Source organism: Artibeus jamaicensis, unplaced genomic scaffold, assembly GCF_021234435.1.
Source record: "Artibeus jamaicensis isolate MK-2021 breed Jamaican fruit bat unplaced genomic scaffold, CSHL_Jam_final scaffold_916, whole genome shotgun sequence".
In the NCBI taxonomy this organism is placed as follows: domain Eukaryota; kingdom Metazoa; phylum Chordata; class Mammalia; order Chiroptera; family Phyllostomidae; genus Artibeus; species Artibeus jamaicensis.
This window is the reverse complement of record NW_026522059.1, coordinates 13,012,384-13,030,664: the sequence shown is the minus strand read 5'-3', so window position 1 is coordinate 13,030,664 and position 18,281 is coordinate 13,012,384. Positions and strand designations below refer to the sequence as shown.

The following is an 18,281-nucleotide window of genomic DNA, read 5'->3' as shown; positions in this document are numbered from 1 at the left end:
GGGCCAGAAAAAATATGCAGACTTTCGGCAGGCAGGTCAGGAAGCCACAGCTACAACAAACAAGACTAGAAACACAACCTGGAGGGCCAGCTTGGGGTGGAGGGAGGCAGGGAGTGCTGTGGTCACCAGCACAGGCTTCAGCACCCACCTGCCTGGGGGGCGAACTTGGCTCTGGTACTTCCTAGCTAAAAACGAGTGACTTAACTTCTCTGTATTACAGCCCTCTTTTAGGGCTAAGCATAGTGGCTGCCCTCCTGTTTTATTGCAAAGACTAAATGAGCTCATACATAAGGCATCTACCATTTAAAACCTAGTGAGGTCATGTGGAAGTGTAGCTGATGTACCAACTAGCCACATCTTTAGTCTGTCAGGGTCTATAGTCAGACTTTGTATTTCATTCATTCATCCATTTGCCTGACAGATATTTCCCGAATGCCTAATATATGCCTGAAACCGGGAATACAATGAAGAACTAAAGCAAACAGTTCTCTGACTTAGTTGACCAGTGAAAGAAAGAAAACATGAGAGGGTCAGTGTTAGGTTAGTGGTAAGGGAGGGTCAGGTGGCCTTGGAGTCATTTCTAAGGAGACTCTCGAGGAGAACACATACATCACAGTCACCCTTCTGGTGGGGGTGTTGGGGTTGGGGGAGGCTGTGCAAGTGTTCGGGCAGGAGGCAGGTGGGAACTCTCTGTACGTCCCCCTTAGTAGTTCTGTGACCCTCAAAGTGTTTTTAAAGAGTAAAATCTGTTTCAAGAGCTTTTAAAAAAGAAATAAGAGAGTATGATATTAAGATCTTGATGAGAGTAAGATCTAAACAATAGATCTTAAAAGTTCTCATTAAAAACATACAAAAAAAGAGATGAATAATAGAAAAACTTTTCTCCGATTGTCCTAAATAATATTGGTAATTGTATAGAAAACTAAGGTTCGTAGCTAAGTCATATTTTGGTCAATTAGATTTTCATTTATATCAGTTATGCTCATTTTTAAAAAATGGCACAGAGTTCAAGTTATTGGAGTCAATGATACTCATCTCTAAGGAACACTAGTAGTTCACATCGCCACACAGGGAACTTGTCATAAAAAGCATTGTTCTCATAAGCCAGACATGTGAAGGTGAAAGTGAAGCTCCAGCCTAAGGCGTTTTGCTTGTTAATCCTTCAAGGTCATGCTTGCATTTAACAGTCAGCTGCATGTTGACATTGACATTCAGTTGTTCAGCTAGTCTTCCAGTGTTTAATAGGCATCTACTCACTATGTGTAAGACTCTGATTGCATCTGACACTAAATAGGGGATAATCCCTGAGGTCAACAGGCTCATAGTTCCAGATGGGATGAACACAAGAACAAGCAATGCAATGGGTTAAGTGCCAACGGAGGTACTGATAATATGCAAGCAAAGAACTCATTCACTTGTTTGTTTGCTTGTTCGTTCACTCACTATATATTGGTCATGCACTGTGTGGAAGTCTCCATAGCAGTGATGGGGATATAGCCATGAATAAGATAGATAATCCTTTCCCTCTTGAATCCCTTATGCTTCTTCTGCCTGTTATGGTTGTGGCGAAGCTTTGAGTTGATTGTTGAAGAATGAGGAGTATTGATGGAGACAGTGCAGGTGAGAAGGGTGTGTCAGAAGGAGGGAACATCCCGTGCACTCGGAAGTCCCAATGCCTTGGAAAGGATGCTGGCATGTAGCTCTGGTGTCCCTATCTTAGCACCAAGCAGCCCTATCTTGGGTCCTCACAAAGAGGTGTGTGAGGGAAGTCCTTATGGGCAATGACTCGTTTTGTCTGTGGAGAGTGACTATGTCCAGACCCCATTGCCTTCTGTCATCTCGGGGACGGTCGTAGGCTGACGTTTGAAGACATTCGATTTCCCTCCTTTCAATCAAGGCCTACAAGGCTTATCAAAACATACCCAGATCTTTTTTTGAGAGATCCAAAGTCTGTAAGCTTAGTCTTTAATTTCAGTCCTTATCTTAGGTACTTGCATATTGATTTTTAATGTGCTTTTTATTATTCCAAAAATAGATTTATAACCAAGTTCTTTTCCATGGATGTGTTATTCCTTCAGTCTCAGAACCATAAGTGAACCCAGGGACAAATATTTTTTCTTTTTTTTAAATTAATTTATTTTAATTGTTATTCAAGTACCGTTTTCTGTCTTTTACTCCTATCCCAGCTCACCCCTCTGTGTCCCCCACCTTCCTCCCATTTCCACCCCCCCCCCCTTATTTTTTGTCCATGTGTCCCTCAGGGACCAATATTTATATATTAGCCTACCTCTAGTTGGATCATAACTTCAAGGGTAACAAAATCTAAAATTCCTTGATGGCATATAATTGTATTCTTAGAATTTATTTTTAGGGCATTTTGAGGGGCTGGAATATTTTTGTGAGATTTTCCTGTCTTGACTTGTATTACAGATAGTATCAAATTCCACTTGTTTTTATCTACATAACTTAGAAAATTAAAAGAACTAGGCTTTCTACTCCCCGGTCTTCTCCACCTTTTGCTTTCTTTATGAATGAGCAAAGGATACGTCAGGAAACTCTTATCAGGGGTTCTTCCTGAGAACACTTTCCCGGAGGTCCTGTTCAGCCCAGTCGCCCTGCGGAGAAGCCGTGGTATTAACATCAATCCTTGAGGACCGACCCTAAGCTCACGGGAGGCCTCTGAGTCAGCCTGCGGTTAATCATGAGCAGCCTGGCATTAGTCATTGGTGTATTTGATCATGTTCCCTCTGGGGAAAGTGACTCTGATTCTAACAATTTCTGCTAAATTCCCAGATGCGTGTTAGGGCACACTCGTTTGCAAGTGAAGGAGCACCTAGCAGCTACAAAGTACTCACCTAATAGTAACCAATTTGCTGCTAGTTTAGCTAATTGGGAATACCCAGGGGGTGTACTCAAGGTGGTTTTCTGCCTGGACAACTTGACTAGCAGTCAAGCCTTAATTGTTGGCCAGTCTAAGTTGTGCGCTTTTTGAATGCAGATTCAATGGTATTTTACTTTTGAGAAATCACGTTCCTCATTATTCGTTCCTAAGGGAAGGATGAGGCCAGAAACAGGAGATCAGAGGCTCTGAGGTCAATGCCCTGCCCTCCTGTTGCTGAGCTGGTCTTTTTTGAGCTCGAAAAACACCAAGGCCACAGGCAATAGGCATGGGTGCTGGGGAAACGCAGCAGTGGGTAGAGTAGCCCTGAGGACCACTAATGAGGAAGAGGGGCTTTTTACTATTTGTTTGAAAGATTTTATCTATTTGTTTTTAGGGAGAGGGGGAGGGAGAAAGAGAGGGAGAGAAACTTGGATGTGTGGTTGCCTCTCCAGCACCCCCCACTGGGGGCCTGGCCCACAACCCAGGCATGTGCCCTGACTGGGAGTATCGAACCCACGATCCTTTAGATCGCAGGCCAGCACTCAGTCCACTGAGTCACACCAGCCAGGGCAGGAAGAAGGGCTTTTTAAAGGATGTTAGAATACCTTGCCCCCAGGAGGTGCTCACAAGGAACACAGCAGTCATCAAAGCTTCAAATCAAAAGATAATTATGTGCACTAATTATGATTATGCGTATCATGTAGAAAGAACTAGTGGCTCATAAGTGGGTTTTTTTTTTTGGTCAACTAATTCTTTGTCAACTAATTTCAGAGTAGATACTACATGAACACCTTTCCTTCTGGAAGTTACAAACCAAGCTATAAAAAGTGATTATTTTCAAGGGCGGGGATTCTTGTACGTTGTGTCTTCTCCTTTGTCTGCAGTGAATATGTGCTACATTTAATATGGAAAAAAAGCTGTTTGTAATCTTAAACATTCTCAATCACTTGCACGCCTACCACCTATCGGAGTGGTTGTCTTCATTTATTCATGTTCCCTTCCAGGCTTTGCCAAATTGCACAATTTCTCTGTTGAGTGTAATTAGATGGAGATGTGGTTCCACGTTTTGCTATGTCAAAGCGTTGTTGCACATGAAAACCAGACACACCAGAGGTCTTCTGAGGTGGGAGTCGGGGTAACCCAGACCCCAGGCTGATGCAATGCATGCCCAGCCTGGCAGGCTCTGAACGCAGCATTCGGCCACCTGCCCGGCGGTCTTGTGATGGAACCTGCTTCGGCAATGAGGTGTCAGAATTTATGCTTCTTTTGTTTTTTGTGAAAATGTAAAGTTTGTTAATAGCACTATAAATTATTTGGAATAAGAAGTCTGTTTCGTGGAAAAGACACAGCAATAGGTTTAGATTTTTATGGGGCTGAATCAGCCAAATCAAACACAGGCTTTTCTGAAGCTTCCAAGTTTTTAATGGAAACTCACGCTCTTCAGAACTTTGCTGCCTAATTATAATTCATGCCTTTTGCAGATACATTACAGGGTGGGCCAAAAGGAAAATGTTAGACGTGTTCACTTGTGACTTCTATTGTGTTATTTGTGGAGTGCCGACTGCATACATTGAATGGCTTGGTGCGTGCAAAGACCGAGGCCAGCTCCTGGTGGGCCGAACCACTTAGTATGAAGGAGGAAGATAACCTTGCAGTATTGCACACACAGGCTGCATGCTCAGATGAAGAACCAGCCTCCTGTCCACGGCTGTGCAAAAGTCACCGGTGTCAGCATATAATTTACAAGTCCCATGGCAACCATCTCCCAGAGCAACCCCCATCACTGTCTTCCTTAGAGAGGGTTATTTTAAAGCCCAGAAAAATGGACTACCAGGTTTCGTTTTAAAGAGAACTTTTTCTTTCTTCCTCTTCTCCTTCTCCCTCTCCTCCTCCCACCTCCTCCTAATAAACAGGTCTAACTGGTACCAAGGGAGAAAAAGGAAATCCAGGCATTGGAAGCCAAGGCCCAAGAGGACCCCCTGGGCCAGCAGGTAAATATTCCTACCTAACAGAAACTTGCAAATGGAAATCCTCCATCTTTATATTCACTGGATGTTACAGGTGAGGAATATGGCCATATTAAATCCTTGTATCTAACTGGAATGGCTGTATCTCTCATTCATTTTGCTAGAGGCCAATTTGTTAGTGGCAGTCCTCCTCATATGAGCTCCCAAAGTTACAGCATATTCTGGGATCTTATTATTTGCATGGATTAGGATTGGATAGGCTATGCTGTTATAACAAATGTTTAGTGGATCAACACCATAAAAGTTGCTTTTATACACATGATACATAGTTTCATATAAGATGATTCCTCCCCATTTGCAACAGAAGACCCCCAGGAGAAAGATAAAGGGGGCATATCAGCTTTTAAATTCCCAAATGCAGACTGACACGAGTCGCTTGTCGTATTTCACTAGCTAGAGTGAGTTACATAGTTCCAACTGACCTGCAGGGGAGACTCAAAGTCTAGAGGAACGTGTAGACACTTGATGGGCACTGATAGTTTCTGCCACCATGGTAGTCTCACTGAACGAGTTTTGTGTAAAGCTTGCATTTCGTGTACCTTACTAGGTGATTTTATAATGGTCTTTAAATGATCATCTCATTACTAGAAATGTAAGTTTGCAATTCTATAGGATATTTGCAATTTGGGTCTTAGCCACATTGAAGCAAGTGTTTTATAGACTTTTCTTTCCAACCTAACAGTTATTTGAGAAAACAGCTTTTCTAGGAGAGATTCCTAATGCAAAAAATTTATTCTGAATGTAAATACTTCTGTTATTGAGACTGTATAACTGATCCAGCATCGTGACTTGTGCAGACTGGGTGCTGGGGAATACTGATGAAATGAAACTGAATGTATCTGTTTAAATATGTTCATAATTTACATTTTGGTTCCAGTTAGAGAATTTTATTTCTAGTTGAAAAATGTCTCTTAAATACTTTTGGGACCCAGGCCTAAAAACCAACAAACAGAAAACCTAACAAATCTTTTTAAATTCACACAAATTGTAATCTCCATTTTCATAAGTTTTCCATTGATAAAAGCTAGCTGAAGGTACTTTGAATTAGTATATTGGGTCCAATTCTAGACTTTTTCTTGTACAGGATAATTTCTTTCAGACACAGACTAATTTATTTCAATTATCTGGGGCCATAAACCAGTGCAGATGATGAGGTTGAGTCTGAGCTGTGTGTGTGTGTGTGTGCACCCACCTACACACTGGCTTCACATTGGGAAACAGAAGCTCCACAGAGAGAACAAGGCTGACAGTGCTGTATTCCTTCTCCTTCGATATCCAGGAGGTGATGGAAAAGAATAGAGTTTGTATTCTAGTTTCCTGAGCTGATTAAAAGCATCGCCCTCTGGGGGCGTGTGTGTTTCCAGTATGATTCGCTGTCCAGGGAATCCAGTGTAGGAAGAACTCAATAATTAGGAATGGAGTTTACATCTTGGTGGTCTCAAAACTCACCCTGTGGTGGTAAAAGACCAACTGCTTTCATTGTGGGTGCTTTTTAGGACCTGCTGGGGAGAGTCGGCAAGGAAGCCCGGGGCCCCCTGGCTCCCCTGGACCACGAGGTCCACCAGGTCACCTGGGGGTGCCTGGACCACAAGGTCCCTCTGGTCAGCCTGGATACTGCGACCCCTCTTCATGTTCTGCCTATGGGGTGGGAGGTAAGTGCCAACCTCTGTGGGCTTTGAGGAATGTTTTACTATAATGTACCATGATAATGAAGGGACACTTTGAAAAATAGACCAAATATGGCAGAGAAGCAGAACTTGAAATTCTCACTACCTTACGTTATCCAGAGATATCTTCTGTAAAGTGCAAATTACTCTAAAGGTTACCTCTTTAAAAACCAGGAGAAGTTCAAAACAACAGCACACCTAAGTCTTCTTTGCTTCTAAATGGCAAAGAAGACTTGGCCACACAGACTTGGCCTCTGACCTTGAATTGGTCGCTGGGGCACACATTTGAATGTTCTTTGGGGCTGCTCCATCTATGTTACTGCTGTGGTGTGGCCACGATATCCTGCAAAACATTATTCTCGCATGGAGGAAACTCTCACTTAGAAGTTCCTCATAATTTAGGATCCCCTAGATTCTCTGGGATGACATCCTGCCCACCACATGCATCAATGACCAAAGATCATTGTAACAAGGAGCAAAAGTGGCCATGCTGTCCTTGTCTCGTTACTAATTCCTGGTATGAGATTCTGAAAAGATGATGCTTCTTAAAAACATCTGCAGGCTGCATGCTTGCGGGTTGGGCAATGAGACACTTTCTGACATAGTCCTTCTCGGAAGCATCAAGAGAAAGATTCAGAGACTGCTTTGAGACAATGAACTGATCAGTGGATATGTTTAAAGTTTCTGCTTTAGCAGGAATTTAACCTTATTTGCCAGAGGAACTGGTCAGAGTTTTGCTGATGTGTTTTTCTCTGTTCATCTCTTCCCTCCCTGTTCTCTCAACTCTCCCTGTCCTTTATTAAGATCTGATCCCTTACAATGATTACCAGCACTGAAGTGGAACTCCTCCACTCTGATGACATGGGCCTGGGAAATTGGCTATGGATACAGAATTGTCCTGTTGACCACCACCACCCCGCCCCCTGCCCCTAACAATGGGCACTCTGCTTCCCTGCCTCACCTGCTTCCCTTCTGCCCACTGTCACACCTCTGGCCTCCCACACTCCCAACACACACAGGATGTTAATACGGGAACTTAACCAAATCACCTGCCGATTATAATAGAAACAGAACGCTCCGCGTCAGCTCCATGTACCAAGAATTTATCCCAAACTCCCCTGTGCGAAGGCTCCAAACTAAAGTCACTTGTATGTGCCTTCTCCTCTACTCTGTCCCCACACAAGATTAATGGACATCTTTCTCCCTGACCACCCTGCTCCATTCTTCCTCTTATCACCTAACCTCCCTACTGCCCCCTGGTGGTGGACTTCTAACATGAGATTGGTTTTTAAATTTTATTTTTCATAATTGTGCTGAGTTTTCAGGATTCCTGTTGTAAATAAAACACATACTATTTAATCACTTGGCTGTTACTCTAGTCTTCTAACCATGTCTGTAACGTATCTGTCCCTTTCTTCTTGGACTAACCATCTGAAACTTCCTGGGAAAGGAACAAACTGTGTGGTGGGAAAAGGTCGCTACTGCTTTCTACCTGAGCAGGATACCTCTGTACTGTCATGACCAAATCTACGTCTCTGCGGACCCACCTGAGGGGAGAATGCCAGTTTGTGGTTTCTGGGTCCTATCAAGTCCCCACCCCCACTCTTCCTCTCTAGCGCCCCATCCTGACCAGCCGGAATTCACTCCTGTCCAAGACGAGCTGGAAGCCATGGAACTGTGGGGGTCTGGGATCTGATGGCCTCGTGTGGAAGCGGGAGACCAACTGCAGGAACACTTCAGGGACCTTATTCAAGCAGAATGTCATTATGTGGTTTGTATACTACCTTTCAGGGGCATGTCCTTCTTGGATATCGTTAGTATGGACCAAAAAAGTAGATTTAAAAAAAAAGAAAACCTTAATCTGGGACACCACGGAGTTGCTTTTCTTTGTTGTTTTAATGACGTGCCAGGTTATTATTTTTTTTTTCCAGAGAAGAGCGCTCAGAGAAAAATTGGCAAAACAAAATTGAACTGGAATCTTGTCTGTGTTAGATTATCTCAAGTCCTACAGTGCAGCGAGGCAGATGTGATTGCAAGGGTCCTAGCAGAAGAATTTAAAGAGATGCAATACACCACTTACCACTATTCACTGTAGCCTGGCTGAAAAGAAAGGGGGGCATCACTGGAGAAACTGCCTCTTGCTTAACTGATGTGTCCAGCTCTGAGGTAACCAGTTTCTCTGCCGTCCAAAATATGTGTTCTAAGAACTCCTTTCTGAATTTGGTGATATTAAAAAAGAGATTAAGTTTTGCAGTGTTTTTTTTTTGACATGTACAATAATGCCTTCCCACCAGTTCTAATACAAACAGACCCAGTTTTGATGAGCAACTTATGCGGAAGTATTTCCAAGGCTTGCCCTCTTTATCTACATGGTTTACTTTGTACATGCAGATAAGTTTTTGCAAACCCATTTGCATTCTCTTTTGTAAGCAAATAAAAATGTAAAACAACCTGGGTGGACTCTTTTTTACCTTTGTCACCTTAAACTGAGCGGAGTTTTAACCAGAAGAATAGCAGTTGCCTTCCTTCAGACAGGTATTCAAACATTCATTCATTCGTTCGTTTGTTCGTTCATTTTGAGTGTAGTATGAAGCTTAACAGAAGAAGCAGTTGCCTTGAAATTCATTCATTTGTAACCCACCAAACAAGCAATGGCAGGGAAAGTACAAGGCTGATGCTAAATGTTGACCGATGGCTGACTGAAGAGCCCGTATATCATCTGATATATTTTTAAAAAACCTGAAAAACACTAGAAGGCAGAGTAGGGTAGACTCTAATAGACTCTAACCCCTAAACTATAATTTTTCTTTTGTTCACAAAGGAAAAAAATCCACATTTGGGAAAGATTCAGGTCCTATTATTTACTTTCAAAAATAGAAATGAAAGAGAACCCTATGCTTCAGGTCTGCTCTCCTTTCCTGTAGCGTCTTTCTAGTAACAGTTCATTTTAAATAGCAGGGATGGGGTCAGTTATAATGAGGAGCTGGATTCTTCCCAGATCAAGAAGCTCGTCTGACCTTCTTTGGTTTCCTTCGCCATACGGATCTGGTTTACGACCTTCCCAGCCAAAGCATTTCAAGCTGTAGGTTCTACTTGTGGGCTTTGGGGGATCCAGGCGAAGAGTTTTTTGGCACCGTTGCAGCAATGAGAGAAAACAGAGAGCAGATAACACACAGCTATTCCCTTTTAGTTACACAACATGATTCCACACGGAGAAAGCAGGAGTGGTAAAGAGAATGCTTGCCCGAGGTTGATTAAGACGGGTTGACCCCAGTCACCTGAGAGAACTCCCTCGAATGAGTGGGGTGTGTCACCTGTCACTTCACACCCTTGTATCTTAGATTCCTTAGTCTTTTAACAACTGAGTAGAGAGGAGACATTCTGTACATTTCAGTACTTGGTCCTTGGAAATTCAGTTCAATAAGGTATCCCTCAAAGGCCTCAAAGTTTGTTATAAATGGTGAAGGATACACCACTAGAGGTTTAAGCCATTCCTGTCATTCTTGAGTCATGCAGACACACTGGGTTTCGTTTTGCTTGGTGATCTGTTTATTTAAGCTACGGGGAAGTTTCATTAGTTGGCAATGTGTCATCGCTTGGACCCACTACATCCGATTTTAGTGAGTGAAATGGTCAAAATAAAAGGTGTAATTCAGGTTCAGGAGTTTTGTGTTTACCATACATTGCCTTGTAATAAAATCTCATTTCGAATTGCATTTTTACTGACTTACCTATTTTGGCAGAAATACACGTAACTTTTTGTGAAATAAAGCATCATTTCACACACACACAAAAAGGCCATCAATCTTCAGAACTTTCTATCACTTTGGTTAGAAACTCAATTTCTTTGGGAAATCATTATTTTAAGGTAGTATTTTGTATTCAGATGAGCTTCCACGTTGTTCTGGGACAACCGTCCCGACCTCTTTCTTTTCAGCCTCTGCCACCCTCCCTCATCCTTCCATAACCTGCAACAGTTTTATTTTTTATTTCAACTTTTATTTAATTTTTAGAGGGAGGGAAAGGGAGAGATAAAGAAAGAGGAAGAAACATTGATGTGAGAGAGAAACATCGCTTGGTTGCCTCTTGTACATGACGACCAAACTCCCAACCCAGACATGTGCCCTGACTGGGCATTGAACTTAACACCTTTGGCTTTGCAGGACGATGCCCAGCTAATCAAGCCACACCAGTCAGGGCCCAGGAACTGTTTCAGTTCTGAGCATAAGTCCGTGAACAACAGCTGTGGCTTGTCCTCTTTGGACCTTCCTCTCTGTTGCTGGAGAAAGGCAGGAAATGAGAGAGTAAGCAATGTTAATTTCAGACTGTGATGAATAGTATGGCAGACGCAGGAAGAGTGTTGAGGCGGGGATATGACGAGGTACAAAGGAGCACCTGCTTCCATTGGGTAGACGGAGAAGTCTTCTCCGCAGGCCTGACATCTGAGTTCACACATGAAGATGAGACAAGGTGTGGGAGGCAAAATCAAGCTCAGATCTTGTCAAATACAAAGGCCCTTTACAGGAAAGTGCTTGTCATGTTCGAAGAATGAAGAAGGTCAATATGGCGGGAGAGTGAATGGAAGTGTGAGCAAGGTTGGACATGGGAGCCAGTAGCACCCTGCGCACCGCGTTCCAGATTTAGATGTTAGGTTCTGTGAGAAGCAATTGGTAGGTTTTAGCAGAAGAGTGTCATGATCTGGTGTGTGTTTTAAGTTAGTGAAAGAAAAATGGCCCTTCCAATGAGCCATGTTGCCGAACTTCCCTCCGGAGGCTGCCATGAAGCAGGTACCAGCGGCCAGGCCTTCTCCAAGGGCTCGAAAGTTGTGCCTGTGAGGTTGGGCTACGTCATGCTGTGGGAACGACAAACGCTAACATCTCGAGAGCTTTGCACACTATACCTCTATTTCTTGCTCCCATGAGAGAGCAGGACAGCTGTCCTGCCTGTCTTGGCTCCTAGTGACCTTGGGTGCCCCCCCCCCTTGACGGGTACTTCCATGATTGCCATGGGAGGGGAAGAGAGACCATGGAGAACCATTTCATTGTTCTGAGTGAATCACATGAGCGAATTCCACTCCACAGGGGTGGAGAAGTACAATCCTCCCCAAGTACTTGGAAACAGAAGGAAACCAGAAATATTGGTGAGAGGCAATAAAAAGCATCACTTCTGTTTTAAGTCATTGGGTCATCACAGCAATGCAAGAGCTTGTTCACTATTATCCCAACGAGGAGACAGAACAGAAAAGTTATTCAAACCCAGGCATTTGGCTCAAAGCAGCCACTCCTACCCTTCAGGCTACTCTGCTCACACATGGATGATCCTTAAATGGTAATGGCAAAAAGGGGTGGCGGTGGGACTTACTATAACTAATGAACAAAGTAGAACCAGAGGCATGAAAACTTGGGACAGACTGAAAGTGACCAGAGGGGATTGGGGAGGGGGCTAATGGTGGAAAGAAAGGGAAGGGACTTAGACAAAGAACATGTATGAGTGACCCACAGACATGGACAGCAGTGTGGGAATTGACTGGAAACAGGGAATGGGATAGGTGGAGGCAGGCAAAGGGGGAAAAATTGGGACGACCTTAATAGAATAATGATAAAAATGATTTAGAACACATGAAAAATAAAGCTTGTTGATTTGCATAAAACAAACAACAACAATAACAAAACAGACTCCCAGACCCAGAGGAATCCCCAAAGATTCTGTCTCAGTGTCTGGGTTGGGAACGTTCCTTTTTTCAGCCAGGCATGTCACATGACCAGTGAACTACAGTTTGAGAGCCACTATTTTGAGACTATTCTGATTGCACGGTGTGTTAACGGGCTGGGGAGCATCATAGTGGGTGAGAAAACATCCCCATGGTCGACGAAAGAGAGTGGAGAATGGACAAGCTCGCGGTATTGCCAGGACTGGTCAGTTAACTAGAAGTGGAGCCTAACAACTAGGTGGATGGAGATACACATGCATCCCTCTGGAAATCACAGAATTGGGGCAGAGAGGTGAAAGGGTTCAGTTTAGGAGATAACTGCGTGTGAGGTGTTAAACAGGCAAGTTGGAACTCTGGAGAGTTATCAGAGCTGGAGTCGGAAGTGAAATAGTCACACACACGCAGGTTGGGCAGGAAGGCCGCAGATAGGAATGAGGTCCCCTGGATGGTTTCCTGCCTCCTACTTTCCTTCCATTTTTTATTTCTACAACTTCTCCAACCTAGTTTACTATTTTCTTTTGAAATATAGCTCTCAGCCAAATGCGTTTCAAACTACAGCCACAAAGAATCGGTTGCAAAACCCTTGTTGCATGCTCTCTCTTGTTTATCTTTGATGTGCTTTTTTTTCTGCATAGAAAGCCCTGCTTTTCTGCCTCACCCCAGTTTTAATGACCTACTTACGTTCACCCTGACTCTTCAGAACTCAGGTAGGCTCCTCTTTCCGATTCCCAGCACAACCACCTGACAGCCTCAATAGTGTGGCACTACAGCCCCCTATTCTACTTAGTTCCATAACTTCTGTGCCCCCATATTACTTGTGTGCAGTCTTAAAGAGCTTTCAGATGGCCCCCAGTGTGCTTAGCACTCGACAGCTGCTGCCCGAATGTTTGTAGAACCATTTCATCTTAGCACAGTTTCATTTACCATCCTAGTTAAACCGTATACTGTGTCTACAGTGGAAAGATTTTTCTCTAGACCGAAGCCAGAGCATTTGGGAGAAAGAATAATGCCTAGAAACACACTACCAGCTTCAGTAAGAGCTTGCAAATTCAGATTGATTGGGCACTTCAGAATACGAGGAAGAGGTGTTTAAATTTTGCCTTCCTGTGAATACATTCATTCATAAGTTTCACGTATTTGCCCATCTCTCTTGTGTGTGCATCCATCCATCCAACAAACCTCTCATTAGCATCCGCCATGGGTTCAGCCGTGTATTGCTGTGCTGCTGGAGAAGAAAAGACGAATACAGGGTCACGGGCGCTTCCTAACTTCTTGCACCATGTTGAAGCATGGAAGGTCATTTGGACCAGACTGGGAGAGAGCTATCCTATGCTGAAGTGCTCAGATTTCTGCCTGAAGGCAATAGGAAATCAGCGGGTGTCTTAAAGCAAATGAGTCACCCAGTTGGGCTTATTATTTGGAGGCTCTAATTTTGATAGAGTTTACATGATAGACTAGGGTGGGGAAAGGCCACGGAAGGAAAACAATATTTAATGAAGACCTGTCTTGTACTGCTAGCTTCTGTTCTGGACACGATATTAAGTTCATTTTTACAGGTTAAGGTAAGTAAGTATTCCCTCTTTACAATGGTCACACATGCAAGGTAACTAACATGTCCAAGGGTACACACATGTATAGAAGAGGCAAAGAAGGGATTCCAGCCCCGAGTGGTTTGCTCTCATGGCTCAGCCCCCCTCTCTGTTTATCCCATGCTGCCTGTCACAGCAGTTCAGGGGGTGAGGGCGTGGACCACAGCAGTGCAGTGAGGAGGGAGAGGAGATGAAATGTTGGGAACTAATGGGGGAGTACTGTGGGCTGAATGGAATGCCTGATGGTGGGCTGGAGGTGGGGTAACAGGCGGAAGGGAAGAATGACTTTGGGATTTCATATTTGGGAGATTGAGTGAATTGCAGTTTCACCGAGAGAGACACTTGAGAAGGATGAGCAAATGATTTCAGAATGGCATGTTGTATTTGAGGTTTTCCTGCTTTTCCAGAGTAAGTGCAGTATGAACAGCACAGAGGGGCTTAAGGAGCAAGGAGCGGGGTGGAACAATTTTGGATGACTCAGTCAGCTGCAATAACCGGGCAAGACTTACTCCCTCGGGGCCTGTCCCCGACAAGAAGGGCTGTTCAGATGAAGAATGAAGGTTTCCAAGGTGTGAACCAAAATATTTGGTTTTTAAAAAATCCTAACTTTTTTTATTCTGATTTGCTCTGGCATTGGAAACGCTGGTGTAAGGGGTTCCTTTGTGCTCGACAAGCTCAGAGTCCAGAGGGTTTCTTTGCCCCAAAGTCCTGGCTACTTTATACCTTTTAGGACAACTCTATCATGAACAGAAATCGACTACATAAATATACTTACAGCAGTTTCACATTAATATCAGACTGAATCGCTTGATTAAACTTTGTCTGACATAAGGCATAACGATTGTTAAACAAAAGAAAAAGTTGCAGAACAGTATTCCAATATTTATTACTCTGTTCATCTATCTGTATTGAAAAATTGGGATGAATAAACTCCAGATGCATAACCATGGTTACGCCCTGGGTATGGGACTGTGGGGACATTGACTTTTCAAAGTGTTAATTTCACTGAACTGTTCACCTCTAACGCTTCAGTCTTGTTTGAAAAACATTGAACAACAAGAATGTGCTCAGAAGCTTAATATTTTACAGGAAAATCACAAAGGATTTTGAAGTAAAAGCTTACTTTATAAAAATATTCTACAACCTTTTTAAATATCATCATAATTCATGACGTGGGAAAGTGAAGCGGAATGAGTCGCTGATGTTTAGAAAGAGGGTAGGCAATGGCAATTAAAAAACACAAAAGCAGAATAAGAGGGGCGGGGGGCTGACCCATCACCAGGAGTTGTGGAGTGACTTGCTCAACTTGGTAACATGTATGAGCGTAGATGCATAAATGTTACTCCTGGCTTCTTTTTTCTCTGTATCTTGCTAAGTAAAAATATATATATATGCTGGCATGAGTAACCATACTTTGTTACTTGCTTGTTTCTTTGTTTAATTACATTTTATCTTATTGATTAAAAAATACCCATGACCCACATTGCGCAATTCAACTTTATTCACCTAAACTTAAAAATGTTATGTAACAAAATCCAGAGAAGTAAGACTATCTCTGTGCTTAGATATCAAATGAATTTTGTATGACGACAAAGCAAAACTGAGTGGGACTGAAAAGAGATATGTAATTACTGAAGACATTTTTATTTTTCAGACCCCATTCATCCAGCCCAGAGTCAGTGAATCTTGATAAAACTCCGTCCCTGCCATGTTCTAAAAATCATGTCACAAAACTGGGAACCAACTCAACACTCACTCACTGTGAGAAACCATTTGTGTCTGAAGGTGCTTTGTTATTGAATGGATGCATGAAGAGGATTGGGTTATTAGAAAATGCATGTGTTTACTTGTCCTTTCTCCAGTACATGCCTACATCCTGCCTGCTAACTGGGGAGTTTGGAGGCTGACTGGGTTCACCTCCACAGAGAGAGCTCCTTTTAGAAACATTTCGGTTATCAGATCTGGCTCCACAGGAAGCCCTGCTAACTAAATCTTTCTTGTCACCTGCCGCCTGCTCATGTTCTTGGAGTGTCGCTGACAGGTTCTCTATCTGATTCCCCTCTCAAGTGTGAGTGCGTTTCATCACACCAGGCCAGAGCCGCCGCCGCTGCAGTGATGATGGGCAACAGACAAGCGAGAAAACTGGAGACAATTCAGAAGCTGATTGTGCAGAAGCAGGGGCCCTCGGTGGTCGACATTGCCCAGTTTTGTGGGAGTTTCTCTTCTCCTCAGATTTCCAGCCGTCCATATCTGGGGCCGTTTCTGAAGGAATTGGATCTCTACCTACGTGGCCAAAAATAACTTTAAAGGATGGGAGTAATCAAAGTGACCCAGCTGCCCACTTACCCAGAAGCGTGGCAGAGTGGGAGCAGGCTGGTGTTTCTAGCAAGCGGGACAATGACAGGAGTGGTTACCAGAAAGACTGTGGCTTGGACTGCATTTCTAAACCTTAACGTTTACTTTAAAAAAGTTGTTTTTCATGCCTATCAAAGCAGGCACTGACTGCAGAAATATCAGGTGTGTTTGGAAGCAATCACCTGCTTCGTTACCCCTGAGGGACCTTGGAATTGTCGTCCGCACATTCTTTCCTTACTTGGTTACAAGTCTGGGTTTCTCATCTCCCTAGCTCTGGTATCAAATCGGCTGCTGTGTTAGAAATGGGCTCCCTTCAGCCAAGACTATATTCTCTTCTTCCTAAATACAAACTAGTTGCTTATTGCCCAGATTCTGTCAGCATGAGCTATGTGGCATCTTCTCAACCAATGAAATATGTCTGCGAATCCCCAGTCAAGGGAATCAGGCAGGTCCTGTCCACCTGCTTCTTTCCCATTCACCACCTGAAGGTGGAGGACTCCAAGGTCTGATGGGAGGATGGGGTGATGAAGTGGAAGGTGCTTGGGTACCAAAATGAGTTTATGGAAGGCCAGTGACTAACCAGGAACGTTTGTACTATGTCATTAGATGAATCGAAATAAACTTTATTAAGAGCCCAGAAATGTATGTTGTGTTAACTAGTATTACCAAGCAATTACAGCAGCTGTCACTCCTGCCACAGTTATTAGGGACTATAAACCTACTATGTGCCAGGCACTCTTTGAGAGGTCTCCAAGAGCCAGACACCGTGCCAGGTGCTGGGGATGCACAAAAGAAAAAGACACATTTTTGGCCCTCGGCAGGCTCACCTTGCCGATGAAGAGAGAAGCAATTATAACACACTGAGGGAGTGTTGATAATGTGTTATGTACGGGGAGGAGAAACAGCTAAGAAAGCCCACGTGGGACTGAGACAGATCAGGCAGGGACTAGGGTCGGCAGAGAACAACTGGAGAGAGTTATTCCGTGACATGGGGGCGTGAGGGCATGGCTGTTCGGGCATCAGCAACATTTAAGAGGGACCGGAAGGTGAAGTCCAACGATAAGAGTGAATGGAAGTGAGAATGGAGAGGTGAGATTATAAAACTCTGAGTGGGTCCCATAGGCCCCACTAAGGAGGGTGGAGTTTAAGCCAGGTCATGGAGAAGTCACCAAAATACCCACTCCCCTCCACCCCCATACCTCCCTGCGGGCAAAAGCTTCCAAGCCTTTGGCTGATTTACATTGGCCTGTGGGATAATAGCGCATATAACACAAGGAGAGGTTTGAAGTTTGCTTGCACAATTTGAAGTTCGCTTGCATGGTTGGGCTTGCTCTCTGGTCTCTGCCTTTTACCAAGAACACGGGCCTCAGGTAGCCACTGGCCCAAGGAAAGCCAGAGACAGGCAGAACCAACCTGGACCCTCACTGCGGCTTTGAGGCAAGCCCAGCTGAGCCCAGCCCAAGTTGCCTGAACTGCAGCCAACCCAGGCCTCTCCCAACCCCATCCTTCTGTGTTTTGATGGAGGCATCTTTACGGAGGCATGATTGATTAAATCATCAGCCGTGGGTGATTGATCCAACTCCCAGCTCTCTTCCCTCTCCAGAGGTCAGGGGTGGGACTGAAAGTTCCAACTCTCTCTCTAATCACATGGTTGCCCCCATACCCCCCCCCCCCCACCAACCAGCCCCCATCTTTGGGTGCCTTTCCCAAGTCACCTCATTACCATAACAAAAGACATATTGATAGCTCTCATCATTTTGGAAATTCCAAGGGATTGAGGAACTCTGTGCCAGAAACAGAACACCATGGTGGTGGGGAACTTTCATTCACAGATGTGTATCAAGCGCATAGAATAGTTTCTGGAACACGAACATTAGTTGACTGATTGATCCCTGGTTAATATACAGTGGAGAGTTGGCTATTAATCACTGCTTCCCAGGCTTAGACTTCCAGGTCAAGTTCTCTGACGAATATTCATGTGCACATTTCTCCATGATTTACTGGCTCTGCAAACGCAGCGTGTTGGTGACAGTGCATAATAATAAAATAACT

The 18,281-nt window shown here is 43.9% G+C and overlaps 1 protein-coding gene across 3 annotated transcripts in view; it reads left to right on the top strand.

Moving 5' to 3' along the window:
- The window catches only part of COL14A1 (collagen type XIV alpha 1 chain), a 194,873-nt gene extending 185,846 nt beyond the window's left edge, over positions 1-9,027 (top strand). For 2 of the 3 annotated variants that reach the window (XM_037166708.2, XM_037166707.2), the window contains exons 46-48: positions 4,795-4,872; positions 6,405-6,560; positions 8,192-9,027. In XM_037166708.2, coding sequence (XP_037022603.2) covers positions 4,795-4,872; positions 6,405-6,560; positions 8,192-8,271 — 314 coding nt within the window. In that variant the 3' untranslated portion in view covers positions 8,272-9,027. Of the gene's footprint in view, positions 1-4,794; positions 4,873-6,404; positions 6,561-7,379; positions 7,935-8,191 lie in introns of those variants that run through there. The other variant, XM_037166709.2, reaches the window with a different exon arrangement.
- The last annotated feature ends 9,254 nt before the right edge of the window (positions 9,028-18,281 follow it).